Source organism: Podarcis liolepis, assembly GCF_965112155.1.
Source record: "Podarcis liolepis genome assembly, chromosome: 4".
Classification (NCBI taxonomy): domain Eukaryota; kingdom Metazoa; phylum Chordata; class Lepidosauria; order Squamata; family Lacertidae; genus Podarcis; species Podarcis liolepis.
In genome coordinates, this window is record NC_139558.1 from 86931610 (window position 1) to 86950134 (window position 18525).

At 42.3% G+C, this 18525-nt stretch overlaps 1 protein-coding gene and 1 long non-coding RNA gene across 9 annotated transcripts in view; both read right to left on the reverse strand.

Moving 5' to 3' along the window:
- Window positions 1-3309: 3309 nt before the first annotated feature.
- The window catches only part of YAP1 (Yes1 associated transcriptional regulator), an 80857-nt gene continuing 65641 nt past the window's right edge, over window positions 3310-18525 (reverse strand). For all 8 annotated transcript variants that reach the window (XM_083499742.1, XM_083499740.1, XM_083499743.1 and 5 more), the window contains 3 exons: window positions 11019-11149; window positions 7748-7860; window positions 3310-6872 (listed from right to left, as the gene is read on the reverse strand). In XM_083499742.1, the coding sequence (XP_083355868.1) occupies window positions 6634-6872; window positions 7748-7860; window positions 11019-11149 (483 nt within the window). In that variant the 3' untranslated portion in view covers window positions 3310-6633. The remainder of the gene's footprint in view (window positions 6873-7747; window positions 7861-11018; window positions 11150-18525) is intronic.
- LOC310705501 lies at window positions 11940-16700 on the reverse strand. Its single transcript, XR_014525349.1, has 2 exons — window positions 16617-16700; window positions 11940-15720 (listed from the first exon to the last, which is right to left on the reverse strand). It is a non-coding gene; the product is annotated as an uncharacterized lncRNA (long non-coding RNA).

An 18525-nucleotide genomic window follows, 5' to 3' on the forward strand; every position in this document is an offset into this window, starting at 1 on the left:
AGGGTTTCGGGCAGGGGTCTCTCCTAGGATAAACCAGAAGAGAACCAAGGAGCAGCATGTGAAATTAACAGCCAGATAAAACAAACAGGTCACAACTGATGGAGCCAGTTGTATAATACCTCTAGATGTGGCAAATAAAAACAGAACAAGAAATGCTTGCAGAAACTTTACAGGACAGACACTACTCAGATAGGGCATATCCTAAGTAATATGATCATGTAGCCAAGTAATGCTTCTGAGCTGGGCATCTTTAAAATTGCCCACAGGAGCAAGAGCAGAGTTATTCCTTTTGCTGCAGATGTGTTTACCATATTTTTCGCTCTATATGACGCACCAGACCACAAGACGCACCTAGTTTTTGGAGGAGGAAAACAAGAAAAAAAACTTTCTGAATCTCAGAAGCCAGAACAGCAAGAGGGATCGCTGTGCAGTGAAAGCAGCAATCCCTCTTGCTGTTCTGGCTTCTGGGATAGCTGCGCAGCCTGAATTTGCTCCATAAGACGCACACACATTTCCCCTTACTTTTTAGGAGGGAAAAAGTGAGTCTTATAGAGCAAAAAATACAGTACTTTGAGATTTCAAATGGGGGTGTGGTCAACAGACTAAGGACTTGGGAGAGGCACTTTTTTCATGTTGCTTCTTATTCCAAGTTAATGAAAACAAATGTCACCATAATCTAGGGTGTTAGTCATGCCATTGTCGACAGTTTTATTTAGCCCTGATAAGGTTTCAAATTATTTAGGGCCTTCCTGCAACTCAGCTGAACATCCCACTCCCCTCAAAAGACACACCAATAGCAAGGCTGATGTCCTAAACGTGATGGTCAACCACGTAAGGTTTCAATATGACTAAGTCTGGAAAGAAAAAAATAGAATCTTAGAGAGATCTTAGAGATTGTCTAACCTAACGGTCTCCCAGAGCTGGAAATCCACTGCAACAACATCCCTGAAAGGAGGACATCCAACCAGTCCTACTATTGAAGCAGCACATACTGTCAAGAAGTTGTTCTTCTCAGTACTGAAGAGTTGGAAGGGACCCTGTCTAATTCCTTTTTATTGTAAAAGTTACCGCCCACAATGCTGGAAAACTGGGCAGATTGGGAGCGGGGGAATCCTCATACTGGAAAAGGCCCAAAACAGGCGCTGCACAGGAGACGGTCAATGTTTGTAGCTGCAGGTGGTGGTCTGCTCTGCAGTCTGTGGTCCAAGGAGACAAAAAAAGGCCAGCTCCACAATGCATTGGGCTGCAGGCTTGCACAGAAACCATTTGCCTGGCTGCCTGCGGCAAGTAAGGATTTCCCCCAGCAAGGAAACTTTCTGAGCCGCTGGCTACTCTTTTCTGATAATAAAGAGCTAACCCAAGTGGATTGTGTTTTGGTCAAAGGCAAGGTGCCAGTTCCTGAAAACTGCAGAAGTGGGGAGAGGGGTCTTGTGTTCCTGTTCATGGGTTTTCCACGGGCATCTAGTTGACCACCGTGCGAACAGGCTGCTAGACTAGATGGGCCACTGGCCTGATCCTGCAAACCTCTTCTTTCATTCTTATTTGCAAAGCTACTTGGAGCTATGTAGCATTGAGGGCTTCACATGGGCTGTAGCACACCACTTCAAGGATCCCGTCATGTACCACTAAGCATATGAACATATTATATATAATATTCAAAAGAACTGCAAGATTGAAGTGGGGTGGGGAATAATTTAATGATTAAATACTACAAGTATTTAAGTATTATATCTACAAGTATTATACACACTCACATACACTTAAATTGTTGTAACCTGCCCTGGGGCTTTCTGATGAAGGGCAGGTAAGAACTCAAAATAATTATGATTATCAGCCTTCCTGGATCAAGCCGTCTAGTCCAGGACTATATTCCTACAGTGGGAAGCCAGATGCCAATGGGAAACCAGAAAGCAACACGTGAGTGTACCCGTCCTCTTCTGACTTGCGAGTCCCTCAGCAACCGGTATTCAGAGTAAACCACCAATACAGGAAAATACAGTGGACACTTGGGTTGTGAACATGATCCATGCGGGAAGCACGTTCGCAACCTGCAGCGCCGTGTCTGTGCATGCACAGGTTGCGATTCTGCGCAAGTGTCGAAACCTGGAAGTAACCCGTTCCGGTACTTCCAGGTTTGGTGCAGTGCGCAACCTGAAACCGCGCAACCCGAAGCACCTGTAACCCGAGGTATGACTGGGATACATGTATCCCAGGTATTAAGCGTTCTGAGGAACACTGACAGACTGAGAATTGGTAAATAAAAAGGGAACGCAAGACTGCCCATGCTTGAAGATCTGAAGTTTTCCTTCAAAAACATTCCTTATTGGAACTATGTAAAGCAATAAAGGAGAGGACTTATTCAGTGGTGGTGACCTGCTTTCCCATATTAAGTTTAGTACAGTGGTACCTCAGGTTAAGTACTTAATTCGTTCTGGAGGTCCGTACTTAACCTGAAACTGTTCTTAACTTGAAGCACCACTTTAGCTAATGGGGCCTTCCGCTGCCGCTGTGCCGCCGCAGCACGATTTTTGTTCTCATCGTGAAGCAAAGTTCTTAACCTGAAGCACTATTTCTGGGTTAGCAGAGTCTGTAACCTGAAGCATATGTAACCTGAAGCGTATGTAACCTGAGGTACCACTGTAGTGCAGTTTTAGAGCTTTTTGTTGTTTAGTGCCATGGAATCTACTGAATAAAGTATGATATACAAAAATACAAGCAAAGCTGGGAAACGCACTAAACATTGTTTAATGCCATGCCCCCCCAAATGATGTTACGAACATCGTAACCCTTATGGTCTTCTGCTGACTTTGCTGGTTTCTGCTGATAACATCACTTGATATGAGGAAAGTTCTGAACACGGCACATATGTGCTGCTAGACGAGGATGGCGTCTGGAAAAAAAATCTTAATTTTCTTTCCCTCTCCCCCCAATAAAATACCTTTATTTGTTGCAAAGTTGATTTCTGCCACCTGTGGAGAAAACATTGGCATAACGGCCAGAGTTTTACTTGTCCTTGGTCAAAGAGACCTTATCCAAAGACTTGCATGTGTGAATGTACTGCCGCCCCCTCACTACACACACAAGCCAATGAGGTTGGGCTGGCTGATTGTACAATATAAAAATGGTGACTGCCAGCAAACAGTTTATAGAATTTGACAAACACGGATATGTAAAATTTGATTGCTTTTTTTTTTTTAAAAAAAAATTAAACGTCTAAGGATTCTGCATTAGCTGTAAAGACCTGGTACAAAATTCCTCGTGCCTCTGCATTACGATGTGTTTAAATGTGGAAAAAACAAACAAGACACAGTAAGCGCAAAGTATATATTTATATCATGTAAAACAAAAAAAGCAATGGGAAAAAGTATTACATAAAAGAAAATGTAACAGAATTTACTACGGTACCTAACAGAGGCATGCTCTATAAAGAAAATATAACATTCATAACTTTATATATATTTGCAAAAGTTGAGTTTCAGAGTTCTCTAATAGAAAACATTTTAAAATATGGAAGTTTTTCACCCTAAAGTGTCGTTTTAGACACACACACGCACACGCACACCTGCATCTTGTATAAAAAAAATCCCACTATGATTGCAAGTGAAGTCGTTTTAATATGGATTCTCCAGATGTGCAAAAACTAAGTTACTGTTAATCACTCCAAAATTGTCTTTTCACCTTTTGCATTGCTTGAGCTCCAACACTGATTGGTACAATTTTTGATCCATATGATTTATAGAAACAGTACACATTCCAAAGAAGTTATGCTGTCAGACATACACAAGAATTCATAAGCTTCCATTGCAATCTGAACATAACTGTACTTTAAAAAAATCTTGAAGCTATAAAGTTAGGACAGTGATCTGTTTAAATATATACACCAATCAATACAAAATACTACTCATAACACTTTTCTTTCTTTCTTTCTTTCTCTTTCTTTCTTTCTTTCTTTCTTTCTTTCTGCATTTCAATACACACACAAAAGTTAAGCCACTCTGTCAAGTGATCAATTTGAATAAAAATCTAGACTGGCTTGTTTTTCTTCTCCTGTTAACGGTACAAATAATCTCTAAGGCACATTTCCCATCAAATGAAGAGGCTTATAAGGTAACTTGCGTTAAGTACTACATAAACGGTTTAGTGTTAAGAGAAATTCAAGAATTCCCAGTTTTATGTCGGTACCTCTCCAGCAGTGCTACTCCAATACAGTATAAGCTGTGTAGTGTATGTACAGCAAGGAAAAAAATAATAATTAAAAAGTTCCAACCTTAAAGCTGTGACCAAGAAAAGCAAACAGAAACTGTTTCTGTGCACTTCTATGCAATACCCAGGATAGGAATTCAGCAATTTCTACTTGAGGCTCAAAACAGATATAAGTGGTCCTCCAATATCTGGATATAAATGAGCTCACCGAAAAGCAGGAACGCTCAATGTCCAACTTCTCTTCACTTATACAACTGCTAAAGTCCAATTATATTTTGTGTCAGTTTGCCTTTTGAAAGGATCTTTGGAAAAATGTGGGGAGACTAGGAATAAAGGAATCCTCTTAATGGGAGTGCGATGTGTTCTTACAACTATGTCACAAATAATGACTTAGGAGTTAACATGGTGTTGCGGAAGGGAGCCACTGAGCCTCTTGGCCAAAGCTTTGCTTTTAGGTTTCATCCCACACGTCAGCTAGGGAGTGGGGTAAAATGAACCTAGGAGATATTGTTGACATTAAAACTTAACACGCAAAGTTTCAGCCTGAACGGTCTTTTGATGGCCAGGTTATAAACCCTTGAAAATAAGGACAATGAATGAATGGGAATGTTGAAAGATCCAGATGGTACTAGCTGGTGCCAACGCATTACGGAAAAAACCAAAACTTCATAGCTTATACTGTAACATTGATTCATGCTCATTTTGTTCACTTAAAAATACTCTTTGGAAAACGTCACAATTCCTACAATCAACTTCGAGGACAATCATTTCTGGTAAAAATAGTTCATGGTTTCAAGATGTACTCGGCTCCTCGACTTCAGTGCTAATCTCTACTACTAAAATACACTACTACTTGCTCACGTTACAATCTAACACATATCTTTACAATCTTCTATATGCACCATGGGCTTATTCGTCAGTATGCTTCTGAATGCGCCTTAACTTTTAGTGTTCATGCTGCTAGCGTTGTAAACTCAAGATGACAGTGCAGGTGATACCATAAAACTAACTATACGAAGGCATCTCGATTTTTATCCATCAGGGACTTTAGAATCTCAAGCCACCAATTTCATCAACATTTTAAAAAGCTCTCTCAAAAAGGGCAAGAGCTGTCCCGTGATGAAGAACCATAGTATACTTTTTTTTTGCTGTGTTTAAAACTCATGATATAAAAGCCATACAGGTTGGTCACTTTCAAGCGGTAGTCCTAAAAACATTTTGATGGATGTCAATTCCTCTGAAATTATTGGCGCGAATAAGCGTATTTAGGAATAGTGTTCAGTAGGAGTTCCAACTTTTAAAATTTGCTTTGAATTCTGGTACAGGCACAAAAGATAAGCCACCGGTCCTTTAGTCTAATAATACATTCAAAGCTATCTTTTAAAAAGTTATAAGCAAAACATAGAACTATAGATATTCACTGGCTATCTGGCTATACTAGTTAGGTATAAAAAAAGTCAACCATTTCAGACTTAAATAAGACTAGGTGAAGTCAGGAAATTTAGTTTTCATTATTTAAAAATATGAAACAAAAAAACCCACAAAACTGAAAACAGTTAACTTCTTAACCTACTGCTATATATATATTTTTAAAAAGAAGGCCTAGAATTTGAAAAAAAAAAAGCTAAAATAAGAGGCAACAATCAAGATTCTAATGATTTTTTTGTGTAAAATGAATCAATTATGGTGCCATAAAATGTGAACAAGCTAATAAAGAGAACTTTTAAGTAGATAATGACGGGCTTAATCCAATAGAAAAATCACGGCTGTGCATATTTCATTCCTTTCAACGTTGATCAAGCAGCCATAGTGTCTGATGGACTGTGCCCAATAGTAAGATCTCGGCCTTCTTCTGATCCTTATCTCCAAATCCGTATTGACTTCTATTCCATCAGATACATCATTTTTGGCTTACTGGACCAGTAAGTCATGTTTTTTTTTTGCAGCTTGCCACAGGCAAAAGAGCAAAACTCCAAGCAAAGCATAGCCAGCTACAAGAAGGGATGTGCAGAGTTGAATTCATAAAACATCTGCATTATTAGGTAAAAGGGCATACAAAACAGATAGCAGGACAAAAGGAATGGCAGTCATCATCCAAAACAGGGCCCTCGCCACTTCCCCATCCTTCCCTCTCTCCATTACGACCATGTGGAACAGTAGTTGCAACAGCAAAAAAAAAAAGGATAAAACAAAACATCTAATTCTTCAGAGTCAACTGTGAAAGAGGTCAGCAGTAAAACAGCAGCGTTTGGACAAGGAGGAACAAAACATTGGATGAAAAAGAATCTGGAGTATTTTGTTCATTTACTTGTTTTCCTCTCTGATCATAAGCCAAGAAGCCGTTGCCGAACAGGCTTGTTTTCAACATCAGGTACGTGTCTTATCTCCTTAGATCCTTCCAAGATTTCAAACTCCGTCTCCCTGAGGCCCCTATAACCAGGTAAGAAAACTTTCTTTATCTAGCTTGGTGGCTGCCAATACGGATTCCATGTCATTAAGGATGTCGGAACTCAAAGCCTCCTGTAGGCTTGGCATCAGTTCCTCTCCTTCTATATTCATTGCATCTCCTTCCAGCGTCCCAAGGTCCACGTTTGTCCCCGGAATGGCTTCAAGGTAATCTGGAAAGCGGTTCTGGTGGGAGGGTATGTTGCTTTGGTTGATAGTGTCACCTGGATGCAGAACAAATGCAAAACAGGAACATCACATTCACCAAAAGAGATCATCTAACGGCATATGAGCTGGAGAAATTTGAGGACTTGGTCCCAACATGGAAGCCAGTGAGCTGCATCACATCTCCAAAGACTCTTGACTGACCCGTTCTCTTCATTAACCTTTGCACTCAACATATGGGCAACATAGGTTTTAAGAAGAAAAAACAACAACCTCCAGTGGCCAGACCTGGAGAAAAGGTAGTGGTGGGCAACCTTTCTGGAAAGCAGCTTGTAAGAAAAGATTAAAATACAAGACAGCATGCAAATCCAGTACATAAGTGTGTGCCACCCTGCCCTAATTTGTTGTGATTTTGCCGCTAGTCTACAGCGGTATGTGTGAGTCCGCTGCAGCCAGGCCATGGGCCTCTGTGGACAAATGCTACACATCCCTGCTGTCTTGTAGAACCATGGGGCAGGCCATTTGCACACCTGGCAGCAAATGCATAGGACAGGTATTTCCCACAGGGATGGTGGGAACCACTCTATGAGTAACGGACTCATATTCACAATTCAGTCAAAGATTCGCATCAACCTTAATATTAAATTATATATGATGCATTGTTTAAAAAATATTTTAAAAATATTTAAGCAAACAAACAAAAGCCAGAAGCAAGATTACCTACTGTAAACCTCCAGCAAAGGGTCAACCCACCTCCTCCTAGGCAACTGTTTCCCTTATTAAACTGCTCTTATCATTAAAAACCTTTACATGTTCAACCGAAGCCCACCCTCCTCTAACTTCAACCCATTGGATCTTGTCCCCTGTAACAGGACATAAGCTACCAAAATTGAAAAAAATCTCAAGATTTCTACTAAAAGGAAAGGATGCAAACCTGTATCCATTTCATCGACACTGTTGAGGAAGTCATCTGGAGTTCTGGGGACGCTGTAACTGCTCATGCTAAGGCCACTGTCTGTGCTCTCATCTCTCGAGTGGTAAGTTCCACTGTAAAGGGGAAATCATCTTAGTTTTAACCAAGAACACTGAAGCACTCATTACCCCGAAGCATAAAGGCAAGTTTAATTCTGTTCTCATGTTTTTTAAAAAGAGAGATTACAAAAAACGGAAAAGAAAACTCTTTGGCTTCTCGATTCTGCGCGGAATATTCAATCCTGCAACAACAACAAAAGCACATGCATCGATGAGGCAAGTCTCCCTTCAGTAGAAGTACGGACTTGGCAAAGAACTCTTAACTTCTGGCTCCGTCTAAACTCAAATCCCCCCGGTTTACTATCCCTAGTACTTCAAGACTCCCATAAAAGTGCCTGGCTTAAAACCGTCTATCAAAAACTTCACTCTTGTGGCCTATCCCTACAACACCTACTCACTATGGGCCCTACTAAAGCAAACAGTCTAATTGGTCAACGTCTAAACGATATCGAGCAGCAGAACAACCTGGCCACTAGAAGGAAATTCAGCCCTTGGTTTTCCACCTCTCCATTTTGATTCTCTAGCCCCATATCTGCACAAACTTATTATCCCAAAATACAGACGTGCTTTTACACTTGCAAGACTGGATGTTTTGCCATCTGCGGTACTTGAGGGTTGATTCCAAAAGATCCCGCCTGAGAAATGCCTTTGCCCCTATGGAGATGGTAGCACCGAAACAGCGGCACACGTCCTCCTGTCTTGTACTCTTTACAAAGACCTGAGGAACAAGATCATCACCCCACTCGTACTAACCATCCCAGAGCACTCAACCACTGCCACCATGTCCTTTCTTCTATTAGATCAAAATGAGCAGATAACAACAAAGGTTGCTAGGTTCATAGCAGGGACAATCAGAATAAGGGCCACTAACTGACTGCTGATTCAGGACTTTAAATTGTGCTCTTATATCCAATTTCCTTTTCTGCGTATACTGTAATGTTTTACTGTTGCTATGCAAATAAAGTTTTATCTACCTACCTACCTATCTATCTATCACATGCATCCATGCCTAAAGCAAACACCAAAAAGGACCCGGCATTTTTTGGAACAATTTGTTCAGGCTGTTCAAGTGAAATATCCAGCCCCAAGTTTTTTTGCTATTGTTGTAGATACAGTTTGGTCAAGGTATGGTACCTGTGATGATGGGGAGAGGCAGGTTTGGGATGTGGATTTCATAACTGGTTAGAGATTGTGAACCAAAAAGAGAGGTGAGGGGTAGAAGGGGGGGTTCCCTGAGAAGGGAAATGAGGCTGGTAATTGGTGTGGGGACACAGATCTCTTCCTGGGATCCTTAGGATATGCCAGCACTTTATGTATTTCTGTAAAAAATAACTGATATTTCACATATACCAGGCCTAAGTAGCACCCCCTCCAATTAAAAAAGGTTCCCAAATGTGTGTGTAACACATTTAAGACACGCGGGACAGATTTCAAGTAACAAAAAGGCCTGCACCAGACTCTCAGAATGCTCAGGCTTCAGGATGCTGTAGCAGAAGGAAAATGAGACCAAGTCAATGTGGCTTGGGAGTTATTTAACAAAGTGATTCTACTAGTGCAAGGACTGTAGGCTCCCCTTCCTTCTCATCTCCCATTCTTCCCCTAAATCTGTTCTGGGTTCCTACCACTTTCTGGTGCAGATTCGGGGAGGTGCGCAGAGAAGATGAACGGAACCTCTGTTGCGCATCTGAAAGTCCTTGCGCTGGTGGAAGCATTTGGTTGGATGCCAGCCGAGAAGTGGGCAATGTGCTTACTTTTGCTACGTAGAGGGGACAGAGCCAGACTGGTGGGATCACTCCCTCCCACAGGACCCTAAAGCACGTATTGTGAGGCTGCCGCAACTCAGTGTAGCCCCACCTACAGTGATGGAATGTGAAAAGCTGCCCAAAAGCCAAGCGGGAGAAGGAAGCAGTCAGAGAAAAGGATGCCATTCCCTCCTACACCCCCCAACTCTCAAATCCTTGCTTAGAGCCACCTGACAAGAGAGAGGGGAGAGAGAGAGAGAGAGAGAGAGAGAGAGAGGCAGGCAGGCAGGCAGGCAGGCAGGCAGGCAGGAAGGAAGGAAGGAAGGAAGGAGGTGGCAGAGAGAGAGAAAAGGGAAGACTCAACATCTTTTCGTAGAAAAAAAAGGTCTTCTATCCCTGAACTAAATAATGCAAAAATGGCTTGTAGACCTTTCAACACACACATGAAATGTTATAAGCTACAATATCCACATTTATGCTCTGGAGTTATTCACCATAGCAGGAGTACATTGTAACATAGACCAGCGACAGAAAGTCTGTATATTCAGTCGTAATGAATATAATCTGCACATCCTGTGTGTGGGAAGGAAGATTAAGGCAACAATTTACACTGTCCTGGCATCTGGTACTGCCAACGTCCTATAGTCAATGAAATCGATTAGGCTGTTGAGACACCAGGAAGTTCTACTGAAATATATGCAAATGTGGTTATGACTGAGAAAACTTATATCAGGCCTCTGAATGTCATGTCCTCAGTGTAAGACGTCAGGAGAAAACTTATATACATATATCCCCAGTTTTTCTGAGCTCCTCAAATCTATATATTTACCGTTTTCAAGCATATCTTTGCAACAATGAGGGCTAGGAACATTTCTTTAAAAATAGATGCAGAAAACAGTTCACAAGGATCTATCTAAACAGGCTTCACAAATGAATGCCCAAAAAAAAGCCCTGTTAGCCTGTAACCTCTGCAACTTGATATGTAAAAACCTTATCACTGTTTCCTCTGTAAATGCTACAAAGGATAAAAATAGAACCAGGGCTGCTGCAGAAACTCCTTAAAGTGAGCCCAACGTTAGATCTCATTGCTAAACTTTTGAAAAGCTTTTCTGAGTCAGTAATTCTAAACGGCTGTTCATCAATTGACTTGTGCCGGGGCAAACATGTTATGACTTTGAAGACGAACCCTTCCTACAAGTCTGAACAGTTGACTTCCTCCCGCAGGAGACAGCTTTTAATCCTCAACTTAAAAAACAAAGCAAAACAAAACAAAATCTGGACTTTCCATTTAAGGAAAGATTCATTTACAGCTGTGGTTCTTGGAAAAGACAGATGTTCCAAACAGACGATTACATGCACCAAACAGAATCTTTTCTCTCTCTCTTTTTTTTTTGCAAAGCAAAACCACCAATTGTAGTTACAGCTACTAACCTGTTAAGAAAAGGATCCGAACTATTTGTGGTCATTGTTCTCAGTTCTTGAGACATTCCAGGAGAGGACACTGGATTTTGCGGAACTCCATCCTGTTCCATGCTGGGAAGCTGACTGCGAAGAGCCAATTCCTGCCGACCAAGTTGTAGCCGCGTTAGTATATTCTGTGTACAAAGTTCAAAATCCATCGGCACCACTAAAGAACAGGCAAGAACAGGCATCCACACTATGCACAACCAGAAGGGTGCCCATTTCACCTTTGTTTCACATTGTCCCAGCACACATTTTAATGCAAATCCTGCAATAACAATAACAATTATTATTTTATTAATTATATGCCGCCCATCTGACTGGGTTGCCCCAGCCACTCTGGGCATACCTATGTAAGAGTACGAATACAATTCCTCCCTCTAGTCTAGAATTCTGCATCTCATCTCAGAGCTGCATTTGGTTCAGAGCTACACATACATATTCCAAGTAAATCTGATGCAAATTGCCAAGGGAAGGCAAGGAAGGTGATCCTGAGATGGAACTGTGGAGTCAACCGGTTCTAACGACACAAAATACAGTTTAGCAGTGGAGGCACACATTCATTGTGATTTATTCACTTCCAGGAAGCGCATGTCTGCCTATTTAGCCAATGGCAGGCAGGCAGGCTGCGGCACTAGCAAAACCCTTTCCCTTAAAGAGGAGATATTTCCAGGGGGCTCTGAGTAATTTTTTTCTCTGAAAAAAAAATTGGTAGACCATGTAAGTTTGAGAACCTCTGCCCTAGCCACTCATTGAACTGCTATGTTATAGGCGCCTGGAAGTTAAAATTGCTGGGGTTCTGGTTTAATAATTCCCACTTGAAACAAATGTGGAAAATTTCAAGAGCAGCAGCAGTAGCCAATGTGGTGCTCTTCAAATGTTGCTCTGTGATTTTCTAACACCAATTCCTAATGTGTACAATATCCTCTGTTTTTAGTATTTTCGGGGAGGGGGTGAACCTTAGGCAGCAGTATTCATTATTCTGGGAATAACTGAACTCAATGGGGCTTACTTCTGAGTAGACATATATAGGATTGCACTGCTGGGAAATGTATGATACATTTTTATTTCAATACAGTACTTCAAAAGCATATTGGAAAGGTTCAGATTTTTGTCCTTGTTTCAAAAATATATACTATTCTATATATAAAAAGTAACATCTGAAAAAAAAATCTGGCTGAAAACTATTTTTATTTCATTGCTTTTTTAAAAATAAAAAACCCTATGTCAAACTTTTCTAACGGCCCTTGGGAAAGAAAGAGACTTAACACTCATTGTTAGTACAAAATTCTAATTTTGGATATTGAAAAATGAGCCAAAACAATCCATCAACTCCTTAGAGAAGCTACTCTAAAAATGAGGTTAGCTTTCTGAAAACTATCCAGTTGGTCTCTTAAAGGCATTTAGTTGTGTGTTTTTCTCTCTCTCTCAAGAGTCAGAAGGTCTACATAACTTCACTGCTTGTCCCTAAATGTGAAATCCTTAGCTTGGTTTTTAAAAAGGAGGGGTATCAAGCATCTTCTAAACATTTCCTTCACTCAAAATTTCATTTTCTGGCATTCCAGTTCTGGCTTCTTGTACATTCATTAATAGATGCTACAAAAATGTGCACAAATGTCACAAGTAAAACACTTCACAGGATCAAATTCCCATGCTTCACTCAAGCTCAGCCATTAAATAAGAAAGTGTTTGGCAGTGGGCAATGCTAAAGCCCCATCTGAGCCACACCAGGAACCAAATTAGAACTCTGGAAAAAAATCTACCCCAACAGCGAAGAAGTGAGCCTTCAAAATATGGCTTGCTGTTTGTTTTGGGGGTAGCTGACAAATCCAATTCAAACCCTCCCCCCTTAATATTTGCTTTAAAGGATGGAATGTATTGCATATGTAACAACTGCTATTTTTAAAGTACCTATCTTAGTAATTAATATGTGCGATCCCATTAAACTACTGTACTGTATCTTCCTCAGTTTGTCGGCGTCTAATTTCACTCAGTTTTTCCAGCTCAACTTAATCAAAGGTTTTTCTATAGCCACTTCTGCATAGAAAGAAGGTAGGCGAAGTCCAATTTCCAAATAATGTGTCTGAAAGATTTTGGCTGCTGGAACACTTGCTAAAAGGGTTCTCTATTACAGTAACTCTGGATTCTTTAACGGTGCTGTTGTATATAAACGGACAAATCATTTATGGCCCAGCCAAAAACCAGGATTAACCATTCCCAAAATAGTTTTTCAATATTGGTTGTGCTTTTCACATGCTCCACCACAGGTGGAGAGGAAAAATCACATCGGGCAGCCTGACATTTCCAGCACCAGAAAACAGTGCTATGATGCAGCCTATTAAGTTTTGATGGCATCAGATACCATCTATATAACACTTTTATATTTACTGGTTACTTCTATTGTAGTGAAGGAGACATTCTATTCAAAGCGCTTATGGCAATGAACACATAATTTATATCATTCCCATAAATGCTCTGGAATCACAATTCTTAAATCTTTGCACCACTGGATATTAAAAATTACTGCTCATCTTTGCAAATTCATCAACATACTTTCTAGGACTTAAGCAGGCTCCTTACATTTCCATTCCTAGTAATTTTTCACAATGGGACACCGGACACAACCCATAGTGATTTTTGCAGGAAGTAATCTCAAAAGCTGGCAGGAACCGCTTATATGGTTCTATTGCCATATTCCCTGCAGGAACAAGGATGCAAAAACCAAATGCAAAACATTTTTCTATCAGCATATAGCAACATATAAATTCTCACCATCAAGACAAATAACAGGTGATATTAAGATGGGCTTTAACAATAAGCTGTCTTCACAAACCTTAATAAAAACATCAACAACAACAATTTCCCTTGCTTATCCTTCACCATAGGGTCCCAGGGCGAGTTACAAAAACAACATAGAAATACAAGTTTAAAATCAGTTAAAACAATTTACAACCAGAAGGAGAGGTCCTAAAATCTCTGTTGTCATAGAACAGGATCAGGTCGTGCATCTTAGAATCATGCAACAAAAGCTGTACAGTGAAGTTGCCAGACGTACCTTTGAGGGGAGAGATCTTGTGGGCTTCTACAGAGAATGCCCTTCCCTGGGCTACCAACCCCTCTACTTTGAGGGAACTCAGCGGAAGAGGTGGTCTTTCAAATATTTGGGGGCTATGTCTTTAGGCTTTGCAACACTAATTAATTTGAGGACGTTGAATTGGACCCAGAAACAAACTGGCAAACTATTATAGATGTTTTGAAACAAGTTATAATAATAATAGCAATAATTTATTATTTATACCCCGCCCATCTGGCTGGGTTTCCCCAGCCACTCTGGGCGGCTTCCAACAAAATATTAAAAATACAATAAAACATTGGACATTAAAAACTTCCCTAAAAAGTTGTGCAAGTTCTAAATGGGGTCCGAGCTCGTAATCTCGAATTTTGGATCAGTTGAAATTTCCGAGTCATTGTCCTGGGCAGCCTCAAAGGGAGTGTGCTGCAACAATCTGATGTGGAAGTTGCCATTGCATAGAATACTGTGGCCAAGTCACCTCTGTCCAAAGACGACCTAGCTAGTGAACCAGCTGTAGATGGAAACAGGCACTCCCAACTAGTGACTATGTTTGAATGATACAAGTACTTTCATGCTAGTAGGAACCTATTCCTTTAAGGGGAGCGCAACCCTATCCAGAACAAGCAGTCTACCCAACCTTTCAGACTCAAGAACATGAAAAACATAACAACTTCTTCCTTATCAAGATTCAGATTCAATCTGCCCTATTCAATAATTATCCAACAGGTGTGCAAGGAAGGGAGCTTTTCCTCCCTAAGAAATAGCCTCTGCAGAGGGGGGAAAGTGCTGAAAGCCTACTTCTCAACAGGAAGTGATCTAGATTCCACCTTGGTTGAAGGACTGGCCAAATGCGTGTTCTAGAGAAGTTTATGCTCTATTTTGTCAAAGGAATCATGAGATCACACAACAGAATAAAGCAAGTGCATATGGAATTGATTTACAGCAGTGTTTATCACGGCATACAGAACACTAACCAATTCTATAAATAAGCCAACTGTAGGTATGTATCAAACTTTATTTTACTTTTTATGTGTCTGAATGCTGCAAGGAATACAGTTGCCAAAAATGAATGGAATCTTCCAAATTACTTTCGGCAGAACTGCAGAAGACTCTCATTTCCCATAGAATTGGATTATTTAAATTTGATCCAAAATAAATCCATCCCACTAATGGCCCTAAATCTTTTTAATGCTTTTTTTTCTAAGCCAGGCACCCCAAAACTCGGCCTTCCAGATGTTTTGGGACTACAACTCCCATCATCCCTAGCTAACAGGACCAGTGGTCAGGGATGATGGGAACTGTAGTCCCAAAACATCTGGAGGGCCGAGTTTGGGGGTGCCTGTTCTAAGCAGTGGCCCCTCTCTCATACTGGTGGCCTATTTGCCCTGAAAGCAGCTGAACAGAGTTTCAGGGTTTGTCTGCATTTGAACACTAGCAGATTATTTCAGAGGACTGAGGTTCAATAAATGAGGCCCAGATTCTACAGGATCATGTTATAGCCACACCCTTTTCCAGCATCACTGGGCTAGTTCTCAAGTCTTAAGACAACAAGCCAGTGATTGGCTAGTGCTAAAAAAAACTGCTCATACCAATAGTCTACTCCAGTGTTTCCCAAACGTTTTTGGGCAACGGCACACCTGTTTACCGGAAAAAAATCTCGCGGCACACCACCATTAAAGCCCCGCCCCGTGACGTCAGCGCGCAGCGTCACGCCGGGAGGGACGCACAAAAGTCAAAGTTTTTTCCCTCCCCGCGAAGCAACGAAAGAGGGCGCCTCAACACCGGGAGGTGGGCAGGGAGCGGGGGGAGCGGCCAGACGGGCTCCGCTGGGGGACTTTCGGCTGCCGGAGGCGGGGAAGGGGCGGCTGCAGCGGACCCGGAAGTGGTTGCGCCCATCGGGGGCGGTGGGAGCGCGCCGTGCGGGTTGGTGGGTGGGGGAAGGAGAGGAAGAGGAGGGGGCGGCGGCGGCGGCCGGAGGCTGGACGGATCCGCGCAGGGACGGCGCGCGAGCCGGGAGGAGGCGCGAAGAAGGAGGCAAGGCGAGAGCAGTGCGGCTCGGGATGCATTCGGACTGCCGGCTGCTGCGCCCGAGACGCGGGGTATGGTGAGCAGCCCGGAGCGCCCGCTCCCCCGGGGGACCCGGCCGGCGCTGGCCTCCCTCCTCCTCCTCCTGTTGCTGCTCAGGCGGGACGCGGCGGCGCAGAAAGGTGCGTGCGGGAGCCCCGCCGGGAGGGGAGGGACCAGAGCCTTCCCGCCTTTCTTGCTTGGCGCCCACCCAAAAGCCCGCCGGGTTTTCGCGCCTTCCTCCAGTAGGCCGGCCGAAGCGAGCGGCGATGGGATGTGGGAGCTCGCTCGCTCGCCGCCCCGCGTGTGCTCGCCGCCGCCGCCCCGCCTCTCGCCGCCCGCCTCGCCCGCCTCCCTCCCACGGCACACCAGCCGGTGTCTCACGGCACACTAGTGTGCCGCGGAACACCGGTTGGGAAACACTGGTCTACTCACATGGCCAGTAAAAGCACTTTTCATTTGAAAGAAGCTCTGACCTCACAAGCCAGTTTGCAGCTTCCATGTTTACACACTGCTCATGCCAGGTAGTTTAGCACATGTCAGCCATGGGCATTTTGCCAAAGTTGCCTTTCTCTGAATCTTCATCCATGCAGACAGAATGCTAACAACTTCTCGCAAAACAACAATCAGCTGTGAAGTCCTAAGACTTTCTCCTGAAACAAAGAAGGCGACCCACTTCGGTGTCATGGTGCAAATACTTCACAGATGCTGAGTATACGCGAAGCTAAATTTCCACTTAAACACACAGCGGCTCCCTTGAAGCCCAATTTTTCATTCAAACAAAAAAAGTGCTCCTGGCTTTTGAAAATATTTTTAATAAATCAAGTGTTTCAGATTTAAACACGAGGGACTGAACATAACTTATGCACAGAAAAATAAAAGAACACGGCAAAAGCTAAAGAATCCCACAACAGTATCAGTCGCTGAGCTCTCTTGATTTCATCATACCACATGTATTCAAAACCCTAGACACGTTTCCGCTATGTTTTAATTTACTCTGTATCACACACCTTACCTGTTCCATTGTAATTTGTTACTGGCATGTTTCCTGTTTTCCATCACAAGAGAATCAATAAAAAACACATATATGTGAAAAATTAATAGCCACAATGGCTACAACAATTAGGGTGGATTTGCTTTTCCAGTGAAAGCCAACCAAACTCGGAGCTGGTGCAGAATCTTGACTTAGCCATAGCTCCAAATTATGTTTATGCTTTGAGGAGCTGAGTGCTCCTTCACGTCCCCCCTCCTGGCAAACACATAATTCAAGCATTTAGAAAAATGCCAACCTATGGTTTGCCTCAAGCCAGGCCAGGAGCACGGAGTCACCACACACAAGCAAAGGAAGCGTGAGGCTTCTCAAAAGATTGCACACATACCACCAAATTATGGTTTGGCAGCACATGAGAACAATATGAAGCTTGCTTGCCCATGAAAATAGCTGCTTATGTGAATGGACTAACATGGCAGGAGGGGATTCATGAAACAGTGCAGCTTCTCTTGAGCAGTTAGAAAATACATTGCCTGCAAATAATTGCTCACACAAGTGATCTGCTCTGTGTGTTTTTCCAGTCACAGGAGGAGGAATAACAATCCACCAGGAGTTTTTCTGTAGCTATACTATTCACATGAATGGACCATTCACATGAAACAGGCCGTAGTTAACTTCTGCCCATTTCACAATGTATACATGCTTGTGTCAGTCAACATCCTGCTTTGAAGCTAACTACATAGGACTCACTTTCTCCCTGGGGAAAAAAGAGAGAAGAGAGCCTTGTTTATTTTTCTGAAGCACTACCTGTACGTAGTAGCCATTTCTCTCTCTCTCTCCCCCCAGAAAATAACTTCTTAGTGTTAGATTGCATCAAGCAACTCCTTCATCAGTTCTGAACAGCCTAAAAACTGCTCAGCAACCCGGAATGAATAGTATGTGCTTCTGAGGTCTGGCAAAGACTTTGAGCCACATTGGGAGAAGATGGAACACCATGACATCTGACTCATAATCACTCACTCACACACTTATTAAAGCTTTATTATTATTATTTCGCCAGGAATCTGAACACAGAAGGGCTCAGTTTTGAACTGAAGTCCTGAGTGAACACACAACCTCACTATTCACAACACCACATGCAATATATGCAAACACATTGGGTGGAATATGGATAGACTTCAGGTCTGGGCTTTGGCGCATTCGCTCCAGGTCCATGGTTTTAGTAACAAGTAAATTTGCCTAGTCTGCCAGGCCCGCAGCCAGATGCAGGCAAGCAAACAGCAATTTCAATAAAAAGGTTGTCAGAAAGAAGTCCAAATACTTTTAAGATAGACGTCTAGCCAGACTGG